We start from the raw sequence: 18,977 nt of genomic DNA, 5'->3' as shown, positions 1-18,977 counted from the left end.
AAAATGTAAAAAATGATTAAAAACATTACATAAATCACTGAAAAAATTCCCAACTGTTGCACGTTTGGCTGCAATGAAAGACAGGGAAGCGGCAAAAGATTTCACAAGTCCCCCCGTGAACCCAAAAGGCGAAAAGTATGGGAGCCGTTCATTATTGTGGAGGTAAATGTCAATTTCTCTCTTCGATATGATAACAAATTACATAGGACAAATATAGTAATACCATCGTTAATGTGTACCATGCTGTCAAAAAAGTTCTAACACTGCTTTAGAAAATGAATGAAGTTTTAAGTTAGCCTTATGCTAGCGTTAGCTTTTTCGCTAGCACTCCATGTACCTAAATGCTTGTGATCTTGCCATAGTCATATGCAGGGGTTAAATTGGGATTTGTTATGTGGGGGGGCTCTCCCTAGGGGTGTCTGGGGGTATGCCCCCCCCCTCCCCGTTAAATGGCACTTTCTGGAGAGTTTTGTGCCACGAAATGGAGAAATTGAGTCTTACATGATATGTGCAAAACTGCAAGGTTAAGAGCCTATATACTTTGCATTGTTGTAGTATCAACAGGTATTAGGGCATTTAGCATTTACATTACTGTTAATCAGTCATCACTTGATTACACTTTTTTATCTGTTAATCCTAACGACGCAGACACTAAAGGCGTTATGTAGTTGACCCGCAGTGGTGAATTGGCAGTGCTGCGCGGGTTGTTGCCGTGTTCTGACTGTTCTCATCTCAGCTCCGCCGAGACAAAGTAGACATGCCATTTCAAAAGTCTTTCATTTATTGTCAGAAATATCATGTTTTCAAAAGCATCACTTTCATCAAATAATATGTGACATATTTAGACTGCAAGCAGGCACATCCAGACAAACGAGCAGCCTTATGTGCCGGGGCTGAGCTCCGGAGAGTCCCGGCCCAATTTAACCACTGGTCATATGGCTTTTGGTCTCAACCGAGTCCAAGTGTCTTTATTTTGTTCATAATAATATTGGAGGGAAAGTGAAACACAGCTTGGAGGGGGATGTTGTTTGGCTTTTCACAAGTTTAGACAGCTAGCTAACGCTACGCAGACGCTTGCTAACGTTAGCGCAACAGCGTTAGCCTAGCCTGCTAGGTAAATATTACGACTGCCTTTGGAGGTTCCTATATCTGCGTCCACATTGTCAAGATAAGCCCTGTAGCGTTAGTGCTCCTTTTTGAACCATCGGTTTATTGAATGAAATACTGAGCTTTGCTCCTCTGAGATGGGTGGGTTTTTCTTATGTTAAACCAAGGGGGTAAGCTTCGCTTCACAACTCGAACCTCCTATGGCGCCATTTTGATGCTACAAAGCGATCACCTCCCGTTACCATTCCATTGACTGCCATTCATTTTGACGTCACTTTGACAGCGAATAATTTTACATTACACATTGCGTTTAAAGACTCTATTTGTCCATTGTTTATTTCTAAAGAAACACAACAATGTATAAAAGGCTCCATTACCTTGTATCTCACGTTATGGCTCCGTATCAGACGTTTTTGTAAAAATAGGCTAACGATTGTGTCATAACCAAGTGACTTACTGTCGCATAGTAGAGGAATTACCGTATAGTACAGGAGAAGCTTGCGGGCAGTTTCGACTTACATTAGCTATTTAAGTTTAATTAATGTATAATGTATAGCATTTCAGTTAGCAATAATTAGCCTGTGCCCATGTTATCTCCTTACATATACCTATGCCCTCCATCTCTGCAAGATTCGGAATGATTGACATTTCTCTTGGCACAGCTACCAGAAGACTTCCAACTTTCAGACAGGTTGCTCACGTCACATCACGCGTCTCTCTCAGTTGGAGGCTGTGCAGTAACGCTCAGTGCTCACCGGAAAAGTGCTTCTAATATCCTTCACTGGTCTCCGTCCAGAGCAACGGGATCTGTTGGTCCAGTTTATATACTGTCTATGTGTTAAACACAAAGCTAACTATAGTTAGCCTATATGCTAGCAGACATTAGAAAGGTAAACACTGCTCAGACTTATGATGTGGTCACTCACTACAATGGGCATTTTTTTTAGGCCCATTTACGATATAGAAGGCAAATATACACTGGAATATTTCCGTAGGCTAAGGGCCTTTTACATATTGACAAACGTTAATAATAACATGTATATGCCTGTTTATGGTGAAAATAAGCGATTTATTTCAAGATAACATATTCACCCCATAGGGTTACACTGTAGAGTCATCTCGTTGGTATCCAATACGGGGCCCATGATTTGAGTTGGCCACACTCTCTATTTGGAACTATACAGGCTTACCGTGCGTTCATGGACATCGTAAAAACGTTTTTCCGAGTGAAAACGTCACCATTCACGTAACGTCCTGTGGGAATCAGAGGTGGGAAACTCGGGCTGGATTTTGATAACCGAGTTTCCCAGTTGGTGACGTGTTTGACGTTTGATGGAGGCAACTTTGGTTCACTGAACATATTTCAATGACAATAACCTGTTTATTGTGGACAAATGCCTCTGCCAAGAAACATACACAGACATAACATGTTTAAAAGTATTCATAAATACGCCTATGTATAAAAAAACAACACCTTATCCGTGTCTTTTCCCGTTCGTTGTCCTGCAGATAACACAAACAAACACCTGACGATGTGCTGTTTGGATGCCTGCATAAGAAAACAGCAGAAAATCTTTTGTTATTGTGGCCTACATGTTTTCACACACCTGATGCTCTAGGCTACGGCCAACCGTTGGTGGCAGTCATGCAACAAGTTGTTATGCCAAACGCCAATATAACAGAAGAAGAAGAACACGCATCCCGACCATGTGAACGCTGCCTGTCGGAAAAACCATAGACAGTATATAATGGACCAACAGACCCATGGATGTATTAGGAGAACTGGATACAGTGTTCGGCGGGAAGCCCCGTACGTTCCAATGAGAGTGCTCAAAAGCGCATTAAGACAACCATAGACAGTATATAATGGACCAACAGACCCCGTTGCTCTGGACGGAGACCAGTGAAGGCTATTAGAAGCACTTTTCCGGTGATACCTTGCTTTACTGCGCAGCCTCCAACTGAGAGAGACGACGTAAATGTGACGTGAGCAATGTGTCTGAAAGTTGGAAGTCTTCTGGTAGCTGTGCCAAGAGAAATCTCAATCATTCCCAATCTAACAGAGAAGGAGAGTGTAGGTATATGTAAGGAGATAACATAGGCACAGGCTAATTATTGCTAACGAAAATGCTAGTTAACATTAGTAATTAATCCTTAACAGCTCATGTAAGCCAAACTGCCTGCAAGCTTATCCTGTACTATACGGTAATTCCTCTACTATGTGACACAATCGTTAGCCTATTTTTACAAAAACGTCTGCTACAGAGCCATAACGTGAGGTACAAGGTAATGGAGCCTTTTATACATTGTCGTGTTTCTTTAGAAATAAACAACGGACAAATAGAGTCTTTAAACGCTTCAGATGTAAAGTTATTCGCTGTCAAGTGGCGCCAAAATGAATGCTAGTCAGTGGAATGCTAACGGGAGGTGATGGCCAGGTAGCAACAAAATGGCGCCATAGGAGGTTCGAGTTCTGAAGCAAAGCTTACCCCCTTGAAGACAACATGGAGCTCGGCTTTTCCGCATTCTTGGCCCATGACGTCACGGTGGACACGCGCACTAGCAACAATTTGTTTGTGTTGTGTTGTCGTAGCAACCGGTAGCAACATGCTCGTTCATGAGCTTATCTCTCGTGGCTCTTACAAGTGGTGAACTCATGAACTCGCCGTTTTCATTGTCTAAAATATTCACTAACGTTAAACATTGTGTTTTCTTTGTTCCCGATCTTTTACATGCTTAACTAAACGTCTTTAAACGCTTCAGATGTAAAGTTATTCGTAGTCAAGTGACGTAAAAAAAAAAATGGCGGTCAGCGGAATGCTAACAGGAGGTGATGGCCAGGTAGCAACAAAATGGCGCCATAGATGGCTCGAGTTCTGAAGCGAAGCTTACCCCCTTGGGAAAAACAACGTAACCAGGGGGGCGGTGCCTGTTATTCCGAGGTGGCATGAACGCAGCATTTGGCCTACATGAACCACGTGACCACCCAGCTAGCGAGATCAAAGAGTGTCGCAACTACTACTATCTTTATGGCTCTGGACATTAGCAACGAGCACACCACACCAAACTAATATGTGCAAGTTAAGTAACCCCAGGACGCACGCACAGCTGTCTTGATATATCTAGTTACCATTTTAAAAACGTTACTGGTATTTCTGTGCTAACACGTGTAATTAACTCACCTGTGTCCCTGAAGAGTCAGCTCGCTCCCGTGTTGATGGTTGATTCCAGCATGTTACAGACGGACTGAGTGACAAGAGCAGCCCCCCTGATTGGACAGTTTGATTTTACCTCTGATTGGATGGTCAGTGGGCGTGCTCAAAATTCGTACTTGTAAATCATGCCTTGTGCTTGTAACTTCAGTGTCGCACACGAACATAGGAAATTTGTGTGTCCGTCGCTCAGACTTTGTGAAACATCACTGTTGAAAATATTCCTTCACAAATTTGATTTACACATTCACAAAATAATTCTACAGCTACAAAACTTTACTACACGTTGACAAAATAATTCTACAGCTACAAAACTTTTTAAACAATAATTGTAATTGTACAGAAAAAACTTTTTTACAAGCCCAAATTTGTAGGCTAATGACCCTTATTTGAACCCATATGATATGTCTTGTGCTGTTGCATTTGCTTGATGTGTGGTTGTGTTAGAAAGGCTAGTTTTTGATCATGAGTAATTTAATCCAGTGCACGTGTACAGCTGTCCATATTTACGACAGAAGTGAATTTCATTCTGAAACTGTACGGGCGCCGAATCGCAAAAAAGTACCAATGTTACACAATGTTGCTTAAAAGTTGTTTATTCATTTATTACACTGAATAAACAATGTAACTATTCAAAATGTACAGTTTATTAGTGCCAAGAATCAGCACTTTCAATTTGAGGCTTAGCATCTTTACTCATTTTTAAATGTGCCCCCTTTCTTTGAAAGGTGTGCCCCCAGTCTGGCCCCCTTCCCCTGCTTCATTAGTCTCTGGCTCTGAGGAGAGCTCATTTAAGATGATGGAGGACTGAACTAATAGGGGGAAATGGTACGGACAGGCCTTTATGAAAAGTGCACAGAAATGCTGTTTGGGCAGATGTACGGGGTCATAAAGAGAGCGCCTGCTGGGACACCCAACCTCACCTGAATGGGACAGAGGGAGCAATTAATGGCATACTTCTGCACTGTTAACGGTCCCATTCAGCAGAGGGGGCATTATGTAAAGCAGGGCTGTGTGAGAGCTTTGAACTGCAGCAGGGCAGAGGCCAGCGCTTCTGGAGGTTATTATGTAACGGCAAAGCCATCTCCATGACTGTCCTCTGGCCACTGTGACATGGGGCTTCACCCTGCTTCTTTCTCCCGCTGCTCTACAGGTACAACTTCTTTTCAGGGCTCAGTTTATCACAATATCCTTTAGAGGATTATGTTCTGCTTTGGTAGAGAAAATCTCAAACTCTTGAAATGTTGCTCAACGGAGAACAATTGTGCTTCAACTCCCTCGACTGTAGGTTAATGGAAAGAAGGTGGGACCTTGAAAATCCTTACAGGAAATCCACATTTCTGCTAAGAGTGCTGAATATTATGCAGATATGTCTCAGAGAGGCGTTTTGCAGGACATCTAAATGGCCTGTGGAGCCCCCTCAGGGTCTTTCTCATAACCTGCTGAAGTGGAGGTTTTAGTTTTGGCAGTGATGAGCCAGAATGGATGATGTTGGGCCTTAATTACTGTACTGTGACTGCTAGAGTTCTCATGTCAGCCTAATACAAGCCTTACAGCTCAAGGACACATATAGCCAGTTAAAACATGCAATGTTAGCTAAACTAAGTGTCTTACTGTCCATCAGTTCTGCATAGGTAGCTGCTCTCAACGCAGCTGATGTTGAGCTTTTAAACTGCCATACAGGAGGCTGGACGTTACAAGAGCACGTTACAAGCTCATAGTAACTGTGTACATTTACTCAAGTACTGTGTACCAGTACACATTTGAGGTACTTGTTCAGTTGAGTACTTTCATGCTACATTATAACTACTATACCTCTGAGGGAAATATTGTATCTCTACATTTACCAACTTTACACACTAAGATCTTAGACCTAAAAGTATTAGCTGAAATTCAGTTTATAGTGCTTCCATAGGTCACCACAAGACAATTTAATTCATCTGCAATCCAGTGCCATTACTTCTTATGACTACATACCTCTACCACTGAAATTCATTTTGTGCTTTTAAGACAAAGCACTACAAATGCCAACAGACCCAATTGTTACAAATTCAGTGGGCAACTTTCAGCCAGTTTGTATTGACTCAAGTTATTAAGGTCTTACTTTTTGTAAGCCATCAGTTAAGTGTGCCAAATAAATGAAGTATCAACCTGCTGACTCAAGTTTTATCTACAACACAACCAGCTGACCACATTTCCACCCCCCCCCCATCTCTGCTTCCTATGACCATAAGCCTACACATCTTAGTTTGTATAATATGCTTTTAAATTGACAAGACAAATTCTTTGAGTTTGTTTTTATTAAATAACTGCACAACAGTAATGACAGTCAATGCAGCAGAGCCTTTTGTTGTAGACTTCAAGCAGTTTCTTCCTTGGTGATACGGTCCTTCTTGAGTGGTCCCTGTGAGATGAGAAACAGGACAAGATTAGTTTTATGCAGTTAGTCTACTGCACATGTAGTCCATGGACTGGCTCAAAGCAGCCAAATGTTCCCAGAGAGTGAACAGGGAGCGAGCACAAAGAGGCACTGCTCCCCTGCCTCACTGGAATTCACTATGGCACTGGAATGGAACCCAGAGTTCATACTGAGACTGAACCAGGTTACGAACAGTGCGGAAAAACTGTAAACATGCAGGCTGTATAAAATAGTGACAGTTTTAAATGTATCTTTAGCTCTGTGTGGTAATGCTACATCCCATTTGAGGATTAGTTAAGAATAAGTGTTGAGTGTGATAGAAAAGTGCATCTCAAATTGATCTAAAAAAATGGACAAGTCTCAATAAGTTTAAGATCTTTGGAAAAAAAGAAAAAGAAAAAGTGTCTCAGTACAAAGTCTTACCATGAATGCCTTCTTTTCCTCCACAGTCTGGAAGCGTCCGTGACCGAACTTGGAGGTTGTGTCGATGAACTTGAGGCTGATTGATTATTTATCAAACGCACCATTGACTCTCACCATGATAAAATCATTGGTCACATCTCCATAGTGAACGAATCCACCCTTTAAAGAAATGAGAGGGGGGGGGGTCAGATCTTCCACTTCAAGGCAAGATGGCATCAACAAAAGTACAGGTTGCATGGCTGTCACTTACCAGGGGGTTGATGCTCTTGTTGGACAGATCATATTCAGTGGAGGCATTGTTCTTCACCAGCTTTCCATCCTTTGTGTGGTAGCCCTGGCCAATCTTGTAGATCTTCTTGTTGATCTCTGTACGGTGGTGGTAGCCCTTCTGACCAGCACGGGCCACAGAGAAGGCCACACGGGCAGGATGCCAGGCTCCGATACAGGCCACCTTACGCAGACCACGATGGGTTTTACGGGGAAGCTTCTTTGTGTGCCATCGGCTGGTGACACCTGGGAGGATAAGAGGTTTGTTAGAGTCCAGACTAAATACAGATTTAACCAAAAGTGCATGTGACAACTTAAATATAGCTGCTTTTACCCTTGTATCCGTGACCCTTTGTGATACCAATCACGTCGATCATCTCGTCCTGAGTGAAGACTGTGTTGATAGGGACGGCCTGCTCCAACTTCTCACGGGCCCAGTCCACCTTGTCAGAGATGTTGCCACCGTTCAGCTGCACCTCCATCAGGTGAGACTTCTTCTGCGCCAGGGGCAGCAGACGCATCTGCACAGATATAATTCAATGAGAACAGAGAAAATATCCACAACATAATTAACCTGTACAGTGAGTAGTTCAGCTGTGTAGTCTCAGAAGGAAGGCAGCATGGAAGGTATCCTCATATAAGTCGGGCGCCATGCCTGACGCAAGATCCGTGGTCTCATCACAGACAGACAACCAGTAAACCTCACTCATTGGTAATCTAATAAACATGCTAACCTGTGTGTGGGCAATGATACGGATGACCTGGCAGTACTTCTTCATGGAAGCAAAGTCCTTCTCCAGCTGCTTCTTGCCATCATCATCCTGCCATTTCTTGCAGTACTTTGTGAAGGCCTTCTTCTTGGACTTGTACCTGAGAGCACACAGTGCAGAGAGGACATAGGTTGGCACAGGTCCTTCATAACCCCAAAGGGCTAGCGGAAGAACACTGTGCATAGCTTCTCGCCCTCCCCTCCATGCGGACAGGGATGCTGCATCAGCTAATGATTTCGGCTCATGGCACAGTTTCTAAGAAGCTCTTTCCACTGGCCAGAGGAGCCCGGAGCTCATCAGGGCACATGGCACCTGAGCGGAGCTGCCACAGGGGCCACCGTAATGTTAGACTCACTCAGTGAAAATGCAAATATTTAAAATTTCCACTGTGCAACCAACACCTGCTTCAAACACTAGTAGAAGTAACTGTATAGCATCTCACCAGTTCTTGTAGAACCGACGCTTGCACTCATCACTGACGTGCTCAGCGAAGATGGTCTTGAAGGAACGCAGGCCTCTGGGTGTTTCGACGTAACCCACAACTCCAACAACAATCATGGGTGGCGTCTCCACAATGGTCACAGCCTCAACCACTTCTTTCTTGTTCACCTCTGCAGAAGAAAAAAAAAAAAAAAAAAAAGACCGTTAAACTTTATATATTCAAACGCTCTGAACTTTTCAAACCACGTTATGTGAACCATTTCATGGTATAGACTGCGCTCAGTGCTCGACATTCAGCAAGGAGTTTAACCCCATTATGTCCGCCCGTCGAGAGACTCATCATAGGCAGAACACCATACATTATACACTACCCCATACACAACCTTAAAGATACTTATGCATATCAGTTTATAAGAAGTCATTCCACTCACTTGAGCCAGGTCTGTCAACCTCGCGGACGATGTGAGTCATGCCGGCCTTATAGCCCAGGAAGGCAGTCAGGTGCACGGGCTTGCTGGGGTCATCCTTGGGGAAGCTCTTGGCCTTACCACGGTGACGACGACTCCTCTTGCGGGGCAAGAAGCCCAAAGATCCGTGGCGCGGAGCCGAAAATTTACGGTGAGACTGTGGAGGGAAGAAACATTTAGCTAGTCCATTTGATAAGCTAACCACGATGTTCAAGTGCTATCTAACTACAACATAACGTTAGTATAGTGGGTAGCGAATATAGCATGGACGTGAAGTTACGTAGTTAGTTGCACAATGGTACTCAATTTAAAAGCTGAGGTAACTTATGTTAATGCAAGGGAACAGGAGTTCACCACGTTGTTAGCATGGCTAGCTAGCTAAAGTTAGTGTTTGCACGGTTGTAAAAACTGACTTTAAAACAACGAGAAACCGTAAACTCTCAGTAGCCAGAAAATGCATAAATAAAACTAGATTATATGCAATCAGTGTTTAACCTAAGAAAGTTACTTGGAAATTAACGGCGGCCTATGTCAGGTTGACATTTTGGATCCTGAGCTGCCGGTATGGTTACGTTTGAATCACCAAAAACTGCAATAACGGACCGAAATGTCACGTAATCTGTTTAAGATATTAATAAAAACATTCCATTGCAGTAATCTGAGTATCTGGCATTATTCTAATGTAAAGGATGCCTCAGATGTGAGACAGATTCTCCGCTGTGAGTCGAACTCGCTTACCATTTTGTCTCCAATCCGATTCAAAGAGGCCTTGAGAAGGGAAACACCTTGTATATATACACAAGCAAATATCGCGAGACTATCCTCAAAGACGCTCTGCCCCCAATGTCAATGTGCCTGCCCCCGGTATTTATTTCACCCTGTAGATGTATTCGGCAGCCACTAGATCTCACTGTTCAGCGCTACAAAGTAGTGCCCTTTATATAGGGCGCTACTACAAAGCAGAGCCGTCTGTAATATACGGCGCTGCTACAAAGTATCTGCACAATAATTGACCAAACAAATATTTATATTTAAATGTTTATTTTTTACTTAGACAGTACAAAAGGAGATCCGTATTTTAATTTAATATTTCTGATTTGCAAATTCAAGTGCTGTACATCTTATCTATGCCTTTATACTGTATTTAACATCATTTAGTTAGGAAACAATATGAGCGAGTTTTACATTTTAAAAATACAAAATTATTGTCTACAGAGGTGGACAACTGTCTTTGAACTTGTGTGTGAATTTGAGAAAATGTACAATTTGGTGTTTGTTTTGTGTATTTTGTCTTTGTCCATGTACAATATATTAAATACCCTTTCTCAATCACAACTAATGTACATGTTTTGTTAAATGATGTTGGTCATTTACAAACTCTTCCTAAGGAAGGAATCACACACAGCATAAAAATCAAGCTGTCTTTACATTTATTTCCATTTCATTTATAAAAAAAAAACGAGGAAAGAGATGTACACATTTCAGGTTAAGGCAGCAATGTTTTTCTTTATGATCCAGTGTTGTAACACGTTTTGATATTATGTTTATTGTAGGGAAGATATTCAAAGCATTTCATCACCAGAATACCATCAAGGGGAAGCCTCTTGTGTTTTCTTTATTACACATTTAACACAATCTGTGTGCTTTTTGGGAAGCTGGCTGCAGCAGCTTTCACAAAACAATTGTGCTCAAAATGTTCATGAATTATTTGATATTGTTGTAATATAATAGCATAAAAGGGTAAATTAATGTACCAAGGAAAACATATCTTCCAAGAAGGCTTGTTTTAATTTTGCCATCAGGCCTCGTGTTTCATGTGCTGCAGTTTAGCCTCCAGTTATAAGACGAGAAGAGACATACATTCAACAAACATAAAAACATGTACTTATCTTTATGATTTCATTTCACAGCGCTTTTCACAAGTGATAAAATCCATCCAGAACACAAAACTGATTTGTCAGTCATCTTTTCAGATGTCAAAATTGTCATGCTTTACTGCTACAGGAATGCAGGAGAATGCATAAAGCGAATGCAGGGTGGACCAGCATATCTGGATTCTGTATTGAAGAGGGTTGTACACACCATGCAGTTGGTCTCAGGCAATGCAAAAACATGTGGGAGTAAGAACATTTTATTCATGCTACGGTTCTGATGCAGTTTAGCCCTTAAGAGGGTTTACATTTTCCCATCTAGCATTAAACCGCACACCACTGTCCTGAACAGGTTTATCATTTAAAAATGTGCACAGAAGTGTGATCCATGTCATTTGTCCCTTTGCTTACGCATTGGAAAATTCTTTATTTTCAAGATACCTGTTTAAAATTTACTTAAATTATCACACATTAAGTCTGTGGCCCGAGCTCCAAGCTTGTTATTCAGTTCATGGATGTAAGGTGTGTCAAGTCTTATCAGTCTATTTACATTTCCAGAGAGCAGATTTGAAAGAAGAAACATCCCTGATTTGTGGGTGAATCTTCATATTTTATGTACATAAAACCAAATGCAGGCCTGCCTGTTCCTCGAGCTTCTGTTTGAGAAGACTTTGTCCCGATAACACTGTCTGACTGTGTTGTGCTGCTGTGAACAATCACCCAGCACCGTACAGACAGCCTTCAGGATCCCAGTCCCTCGCGATCAAGGTTCATCTTTTGGAAGAAGGTCTTTCCAAACTCATAGGTGCTTATCATGACAGCGCAGGCTGGGGCCACTTTGATCACCCTGGGCATGAAACCTGGAGAATATACAATTGTTTTCACGTCTGAGCAAAGCAAACGTTTTTTTACTTAACATAAAACAGCATACAGTAAGTGTGTACCTGCAAAAAGACCCCTGTAGCCCATTTCGGCCCATATTTCCTTCATTATGTGCCACGTGGACGTGGTTTTCTTTAAGGAAACTAGGAGGAATCAGAATAAGTTACTGTTTAGAACATGCTGCACACATAAGTAAATACATTTCACATAACATAAATATAGATATAAGTAAAGACCTCCCAGAGTGTCCATTTCTCCTAGCTGGATCTGTCTCCGTGTCTTCACCACGTCAAAAGGCAGCGTCAGGATCGCAGCAATCTGACAGACAAAATGCATAATACACAGGTGCAGCCAATCATTACACTTCAAACTGTTAAATATTATTTGTGCATGTAGAATAATCATTCATTTCAGAAATAATTATAACTGGTGGCCTAAACATTAACCTGTAGGGCTGTTACTTTATCCGGGAGAATCCTGTGTTTCTACGTTAAGTAACATCAACAAGGATATTCTTAAAAGAAAAGTGTCCTTGTTGCAAAAGAGGACAGGTGGGTCTTTACAGTAAAGCTGGGTACTCACAGCTCCAGAGATGGCGCCTGCAGTAAAGCTGATGGAGACATTGGCCTGAGTCATTCGGGACCGTTCACACAGCCGGGCCTTCACCAGCTCATAGTTAAACCAGTACAAAGCTGCAAATGCACACAAACAGGGACAGCTCGTTTTGTTGCTTTGCTTCACGCTACAGTCATCTCAAGCGTGGTTTATGGTCCTGCGGAGGCTCCACGCTGAGCTTTCGGTGTAGCCTACATAAGTGGCCTGAAGTTTATACTTGTGCGTTGGTGTGCGCGTAGATCTCTTTAAAAGAAAAGCAGGGCCGGCATGAGTGTGTGTGTGTGTGTGTGTGTGTGTGTGTGTGTGTGTGTGTGTGTGTGTGTGTGTGTGTGTGTGTGTGTGTGTGTGTGTGTGTGTGTGTGTGGGTGTGGTAGAGAAAGTGAGAGAGTGATGGCGATTAGCGTCGGAGCGAGTGCCGACTCTAGAGTCATAGTGAGAGAAACAAAGTGTCTCCCCTCAGCTTTCTGACCACGGTGGGGAATATTGTAGCAGAAAAGTTATCCCTCTCCTTGATTTCATTTTGTTTATGGAGAAGGAGAACCAGGAAATGAGTAGGGGGAAATGCAACGCTACCCGCGACGTGTATAAACATTTTTCGGGAGGTGCACGTCAGGCTACGGCGTAGGTCTCTGTCTCCTACCTACGCACGTAGCCACGGCGTAGATTTTATGCAGAAGCATAAAATCACGCTTTACACCATCCCCCAAAAAAACAGTACTATTTTTCCTTCCATCTTGTCCAAGTTTGTCTTTATCAGAATCGAGAATCTAAGGACAGAGGGTGTTGTATCCTGTACAGATTGTAAAGTCCCTTAAGGCAAATGTGTGTTGCATGATATTGGGCTGTATGAATAAAATGGACTTCGCTAAGAAGTTTTAAAATATTTACATAAACTTCCAAGGATGCAGATAGTGAAACACAGTAACAGTATATTCAGCTGTGAAGTCATGAAAAGACGAGTGTTTGGAACCTACTGAAGATATGAAATAACAGCAGACGAGAGAAATATGCTGCAGGAGAGGTTTGACAAATTTGCATTTTCCAGCGTATTGTAACCAAAATGAAGAAACCAATTGTTGTTTTTTTTTACAGCCACATTTGAAGTCAACAAAAGGTTTGATAAAACTGGATAGATTGTGCATTTGTTATCTCTGCTTTCTGTGGGGCGGCTCTCACCAGAGAAGGGTACATCTCTGAGAACGGTGGGTCCCCAGCCCCTCCACAGTGACAGCAGGCCGCCCTGAGCCACAGCAGAGCGGATACACACCCGCAGCTCGCTGTAGGACAGCCGGCGGGACTGCATCTTGGTCCTGACCAGCTCCAGAGGGCTGATCACCGTCACTGCCCCCACTGCAACACAGACACAGACAGACACACACACACACACGTTGGAAGTCTAAAACCCGTTAACATATTACAGTTAGGGTATCTACTGTATGTGTGCTTTAATGGACTTACATCTGGCCAGACCCCCAGCAACAAGAGGGATGTGGCTGCCCTGGAAACCCAGACCGTATCTGAGGAAGTCCCGCAGCTGGTCGTAGCAGGTGAAGTAGATGATAGTGGCAGGTACAGCCATAACCCTGCACAGACACATGCAAATAAACCAAGGACAACAGTGTACACTGGTATGCCATATCGACAGAAAGTTTCCATATAAAAAAAAAAAAGATGCAAATATGTCATGAGAGGTAAACTGAAGAAGTTATTTCACATGCAAAAATGGCAGAAAGTGTTGTTTTCAGCCTCTCATCTATGGCGATTCCCTGCTTCTTTCGGTTTTATATTATTTAAACTGAATATCTCCAGGTTTGGGTTTCTTTCTTCTTCTTTTTTGGTTTCTGACAAAACAAGACATCACCTTGGACTTTCTGTCTACAGTCAAATTAAATTATTGGGACATCATCTTTAATCATGTGTTCAAGACATTTTGTAAATGACTTGGCTGTTCTCCCTGCAGGTGCATGGTTGTGGCGGAGTCATCCTGTTTTTGGGTTACAAAAACGTAACCCTCGCAGCATTCAATGAGTCCAAATGCTGTTTTCATTTGGAAAATATTACATTTACAGAGGGACCTTTACCCTTGTAATTATGGTAAAATACTAAATATCAGAATAAAACCAAACCTGAATTTCGGTTCTTACACATTTACTCTAAAAGTATTTTTTCCTTAATGAGAGTTTCGACACTCACAGTGTTGGTGGTAGTCCGCTCCACAGAGACCGGAGTCCTTCATGTCGACTGATTTTCACAAAAGCATCCTATGGAATAAACAAACAAACAAACGTACGTTAACACATCTGGATTCATTTTGTGGCAGAAGCAAAGCTGCTGATGTGCTCGTACTCACGAGTGTCCCACTGAAATGTGTTGGGGTTTTGTACCAGCTGGTGCAACTTGTTCCATTCTGACACACATAGATGTGATCCATCAGTCCGTTACAATACAGGAAACATTTCCCTGTGAGAGACCGAACAACCAGCGGTTAGCAGAGTTAAACATGCTGTATGACACAAGTCTTCTCAGCAATCACCAGATCATTCAAACATATTCTAGTCAAACAAGTATCTGCATAGTAGTATGATTCAATCTGTTAAGTTTTCACGTTTTCTAAACAGAATTACATAATCTTTGACAGAGGAGAGAAATGTGACTAATAATAGATGGGATGGCAATGACCACAGAGTCACTGAGAAGATAACATCAGGGCTGTCCTTGTCACTGCTTACTTTGCATGTTTATTTAGAGCTGGTATAAGAGGTGACTATTGACAAGAAATACATTTTTAAAAAAAAGAAGAAGAATTTCACAACCTGCTCCTACAAACAAATTTGACCCTGTGGAAATATCCCAGAGAACAAAAAACATAACATTTACTCGGAAAGGGTAAAGAGTGAGCAGGAGTAAAGAAAATGTTGTACAAAGAAAGGCCGATTGTAGTTAGGGAACACGTCCAGTGTTGTTTTGCGTTTCTTGAAGCTACCAAACTTTAGAATATCTACCAACATAAAACGGTAGTTTAAAGCCAGGTGCAAAACTGCAGCCACACAACAAACGAATAAGACTGAAGGCCAGGAAGTGAAACATAAACATGCACATCTAAAAGTTTAAACCTTTAACTTTAAGATACGCGTTTATGATGGTAGAGTTTCTACAATACATCTGAGCTGACAGAAAGCATATGGCTCTATTTGAGAAAAGGGCTTATTGTGTTTTATTTGGCAAGAGATGTTTGTCGGCCGAGCATGTGCCTACACACAGAAAGTTGTGCTGGACTACAGTATTTTTTTTCACCGCGGCCAAATTTCAACGTGCAGCGTCAGTCGGTCAGATACTCACACTTGGATGGGCGGATGATGCGCCCCCACGGAGCGGATTCACACGCTAAAGCTACAAAACAAAGCAAAAGGCAGGGCAGAGAAAGGCAGAGGACAAAGATGAAGACACAATGAACAGGTGTTGTGGGGTTAAAAGCATCAAGATACACGTGGCAACCAAAAGCAGCTGTTAAAAGCAAAGCCAGTGCTCCATTACCTTAGTTAATGTATGATCTATAAAACAACAGAAGAAGACAAGCTCCTGGCCCTACCTTGGTGGAACGGTGTTTGCTGAGCCTGCAGCCTGATCTTCACAACGTCCAGCGGTGTGACTGTAAACAAACGCATTGACAGACTCAATCATTATGAATGACATGCAGTCAGTTGCCAGTTTATTAGGTACAACAAGCTAAAACAAATTCCGTCTGATACAACACGCCTGCAATAAATCCCCCCTTCATGAAAGTTATAATGTTCTTGTTTTTGTCGAAACTGTTCTGGAGGATGCAGTTTGTGATGCGGTTAGTCGTTTCATAATACTGGCAGGTGTTTCTATTATTTTGTCCAGCCCATTTATAGCAATAAGAGTAGACTAAATAACAGAACCTCTTGTCAGTGATGTTAATAGGTTTTTAATGCAGTGAGTCCCTGGGACTCACAGGTGGTGATTTAAGTGAGTCGGGGAAACTGAGTGGGTCCTGAGCTGTGTGAACTTTCTTTTGTGGTTTTGAGGTTTCTTTTGTGTACTTCTATGATTTCAACACACGTGTTGTTCACAATGTAGCATTATCAGGTCAAATACATAAGAGTGTAAAGGTAAAAAATAGTGAGTTTACAATGTTTTGAGTTTACTGCGTCCTTTCGGATTTTAATGCGTCAGCGATGCAGGACGCGTACCTAGCAACATCACTGCTCTGTGTAATGCAGTACGGTCCAACAGCACCACAAACTACAAAACCTCCAAAATGATCGCACACCGCTCTACAACCATTTCAACTTTATAACTTTCATGAAGCAAGTGGACAAGACAAGACATTGCGGGGAAACTCCAACATAAAATATCAATTACACTTAATAGGCAATACAAGTTGCTTTTTTATAGTCTTTGTTTCCATGATCTCACCAAAAATAGATGTGAGGAGGGCTCCAGTGCCAGAAGCCAGCATCTGCTGCACTGGAGAGATAGCAGCCACTGAGCTGCTGACGGCCCGCTCCCCCATCATGCCCACCTGTCAGACCACAAAAAGAATCCCAAACCACTTCACAGTGCGAACATTACGTTCTATAACTTAACAGAGGTGTATTCTGACCCTGTTGAACTTTTGGAGACAGGTGCCTATTGTCTCCTTGTTTAGTAACAACTAAAGAGGAGTGTTGGTGTCCTGCACGATCAGAAACCTAACACTGAGTTTGTGTCCCGTTACATCAAAATGCTGATTGTGTGACACCTGCTGCTGAGATGCTCCAAGTTATTGGTGAGTAATTAGTGTCATTGGCAAGAAAAAAAATAGGTTAAAGTGTTATCCATCAATACTAGAAGTTAAATAACTGCAATGTATACTAGCGTCCTTCAGAAACATCACTAAAAACTCAAGATTATTACAGTCTAATAAAGTCAGACCTTCAGTGAGTGAGCTGGGTAAGTCTAGGCGTAGGCTAGTTGTTAAACTGGGGTCAGTGAAACACTGTGATAGCTTATCTACAATGTTCATGTCAGCAGACAGCCAATGAGATCCCCGCCTCCCTACCCACTCCTAATTGAGGGAGGGGGTAGTAGCAGATAAATAAACATTTAACATGAAATACTGGAATGGAACCAAAACTAATGAAATTCTGTCCCCAGGGAAGCCCTGTCTTTAACTAAGTTGTTCATGTTTTTAGGAAATTATAAAACAACGCCAACAAATCCATCACTAGCAGCCAAGATGGTTTGGCTGAATATTCTTAAAGAGATAAGTAACATTTCAAACTTTCCTGTTTCACTACCTGTGTGGTTGCCATTTGTTCCCCCTGGCTTGTCCTATTTCTGGACTTGAATAGACTTAAGTGTGACAGTTCTAGCAACTTGGCCCTCAGGGATTGTCTGGCCAATAAGCTGCTTTGCCAAACAAGTGTTCAAAACAAAACAAACAAACAAACAAACATAAATGTGTTAAATGTGTCCTAAACTGAGAGGATGTTTGGGGTCTTCTTGTCACCTTCATGTAATTACACAACGTTGCAAGGAGAAGCATAACCATATCTCATTCTGAACAAACATAGGTGACAGTCGTGTTGACAGGACACAAGTTAATGAAACAACAGAGAGAAACATTTAAAATTTGATAAGATTAACGTTTCACTGAATTCTGCAACTCAATCAATGAAATAACCTTACTGTATAGCTACAGTTCAACGTTATGGAAACACTAACGTTAGCGGTATGGACAGGATGTTATTCTGTGATGGTACACCGTGTCCCTTTTCTCCACCATTAGCTAGCTAACAGTATACACAAACAATATAAATATGTCTTGACCCACACATGAGGAGAGGAGCAAATTCTTGGATTCAAAGTCAGTAACCCAACGTTATCATGTAGCTAGCTAGCTAGCTAACACTGACGTTAGCGGATTGTCAGCATGTCAGTGAAATACATGGTGAAATACAGCTGGGTAACGTTAGCTAACGTTAGCTTCCCAGGTAACGCGTCTTAATTACAAGCTAAGGTTACTTACCTCTACTTTAGCTGCCTGTGTCGTTGTGAAATAGAGGCGTCTTCACCCATTTCAGTTACGTTGCCACACTTAAGAGCCAACGTTTAAACCACTCTGTCGTGATGCAACTTATTCGGGTTCTCCATTGCGGATAACCACCGTAAACATGTTTTTTGGAGTCGGGCTAAGCTCGAGGTAGCCTGGCTCCGCCCTCCTACGGGGCAAGTCACAAAATGTAAACTTAAAAAAACTACGCTTAGCGATTGCCCTTAGTTAGTGATTCAGATAGATCGTGCGTATGTTGTGGAGATCTGATGTAAAATGTCAGGGTTCGCCTGGCCCCGCCCTCTCCCGTTGCCGTAGCTCTGGCGCCGCCTGGTGGACACGACCCTGGCTGCGCCACAGCTGTCCCATACATGTAAACAAGTGCAACCTGTTCAGTGTAGCAAAACGCTAAACAGGAGCAACTTCACTGAACTTTATCTGCAAA

General features: G+C 42.2%; 2 protein-coding genes and 2 non-coding genes across 5 annotated transcripts; all 4 read right to left on the bottom strand.

Moving 5' to 3' along the window:
• Positions 1–6,601: 6,601 nt before the first annotated feature.
• rpl3 (ribosomal protein L3) lies at positions 6,602–9,978 on the bottom strand. The gene is given in 8 exon segments (XM_039825554.1): positions 6,602–6,723; positions 7,162–7,320; positions 7,412–7,674; positions 7,763–7,949; positions 8,163–8,298; positions 8,641–8,809; positions 9,071–9,263; positions 9,845–9,978. Coding segments are annotated over 8 exon segments (1,155 nt in total). The 5' UTR covers positions 9,848–9,978; the 3' UTR covers positions 6,602–6,678.
• Positions 6,807–6,938, bottom strand: LOC120575511. Its single transcript, XR_005642002.1, has one exon. It is a non-coding gene; the product is annotated as a small nucleolar RNA SNORA54 (small nucleolar RNA).
• LOC120575513 lies at positions 8,027–8,118 on the bottom strand. The gene has a single exon (XR_005642004.1). It is a non-coding gene; the product is annotated as a small nucleolar RNA U83B (small nucleolar RNA).
• Positions 9,979–10,519: 541 nt separating the features above from the next.
• Positions 10,520–18,790, bottom strand: slc25a39 (solute carrier family 25 member 39). Of its 2 annotated transcripts, XM_039825555.1 has the most exons (12): positions 18,509–18,787; positions 16,915–17,020; positions 16,064–16,123; positions 15,814–15,864; positions 14,825–14,934; positions 14,668–14,735; positions 13,933–14,057; positions 13,651–13,824; positions 12,442–12,551; positions 12,096–12,177; positions 11,922–12,002; positions 10,520–11,837 (listed from the first exon to the last, which is right to left on the bottom strand). In XM_039825555.1, the coding sequence occupies exons 2-12, from the start codon at positions 17,012–17,014 to the stop codon at positions 11,719–11,721; spliced, it is 1,080 nt and encodes a 359-aa protein (XP_039681489.1). In that variant the 5' UTR covers positions 17,015–17,020; positions 18,509–18,787; the 3' UTR covers positions 10,520–11,718. The 2 variants fall into 2 exon arrangements, with proteins under 2 accessions (XP_039681489.1, XP_039681490.1); XM_039825556.1 differs by lacking the exon at positions 15,814–15,864 and having other exon boundaries at positions 11,699–11,837; positions 18,509–18,790.
• Between the last annotated feature and the right edge of the window lie 187 nt (positions 18,791–18,977).

Source organism: Perca fluviatilis, chromosome 15 (assembly GCF_010015445.1).
Source record: "Perca fluviatilis chromosome 15, GENO_Pfluv_1.0, whole genome shotgun sequence".
Classification (NCBI taxonomy): Eukaryota; Metazoa; Chordata; class Actinopteri; order Perciformes; family Percidae; genus Perca; species Perca fluviatilis.
The sequence above is the reverse complement of the archived record's forward strand: the minus strand, read 5'-3'. Positions and strand labels throughout refer to the sequence as shown.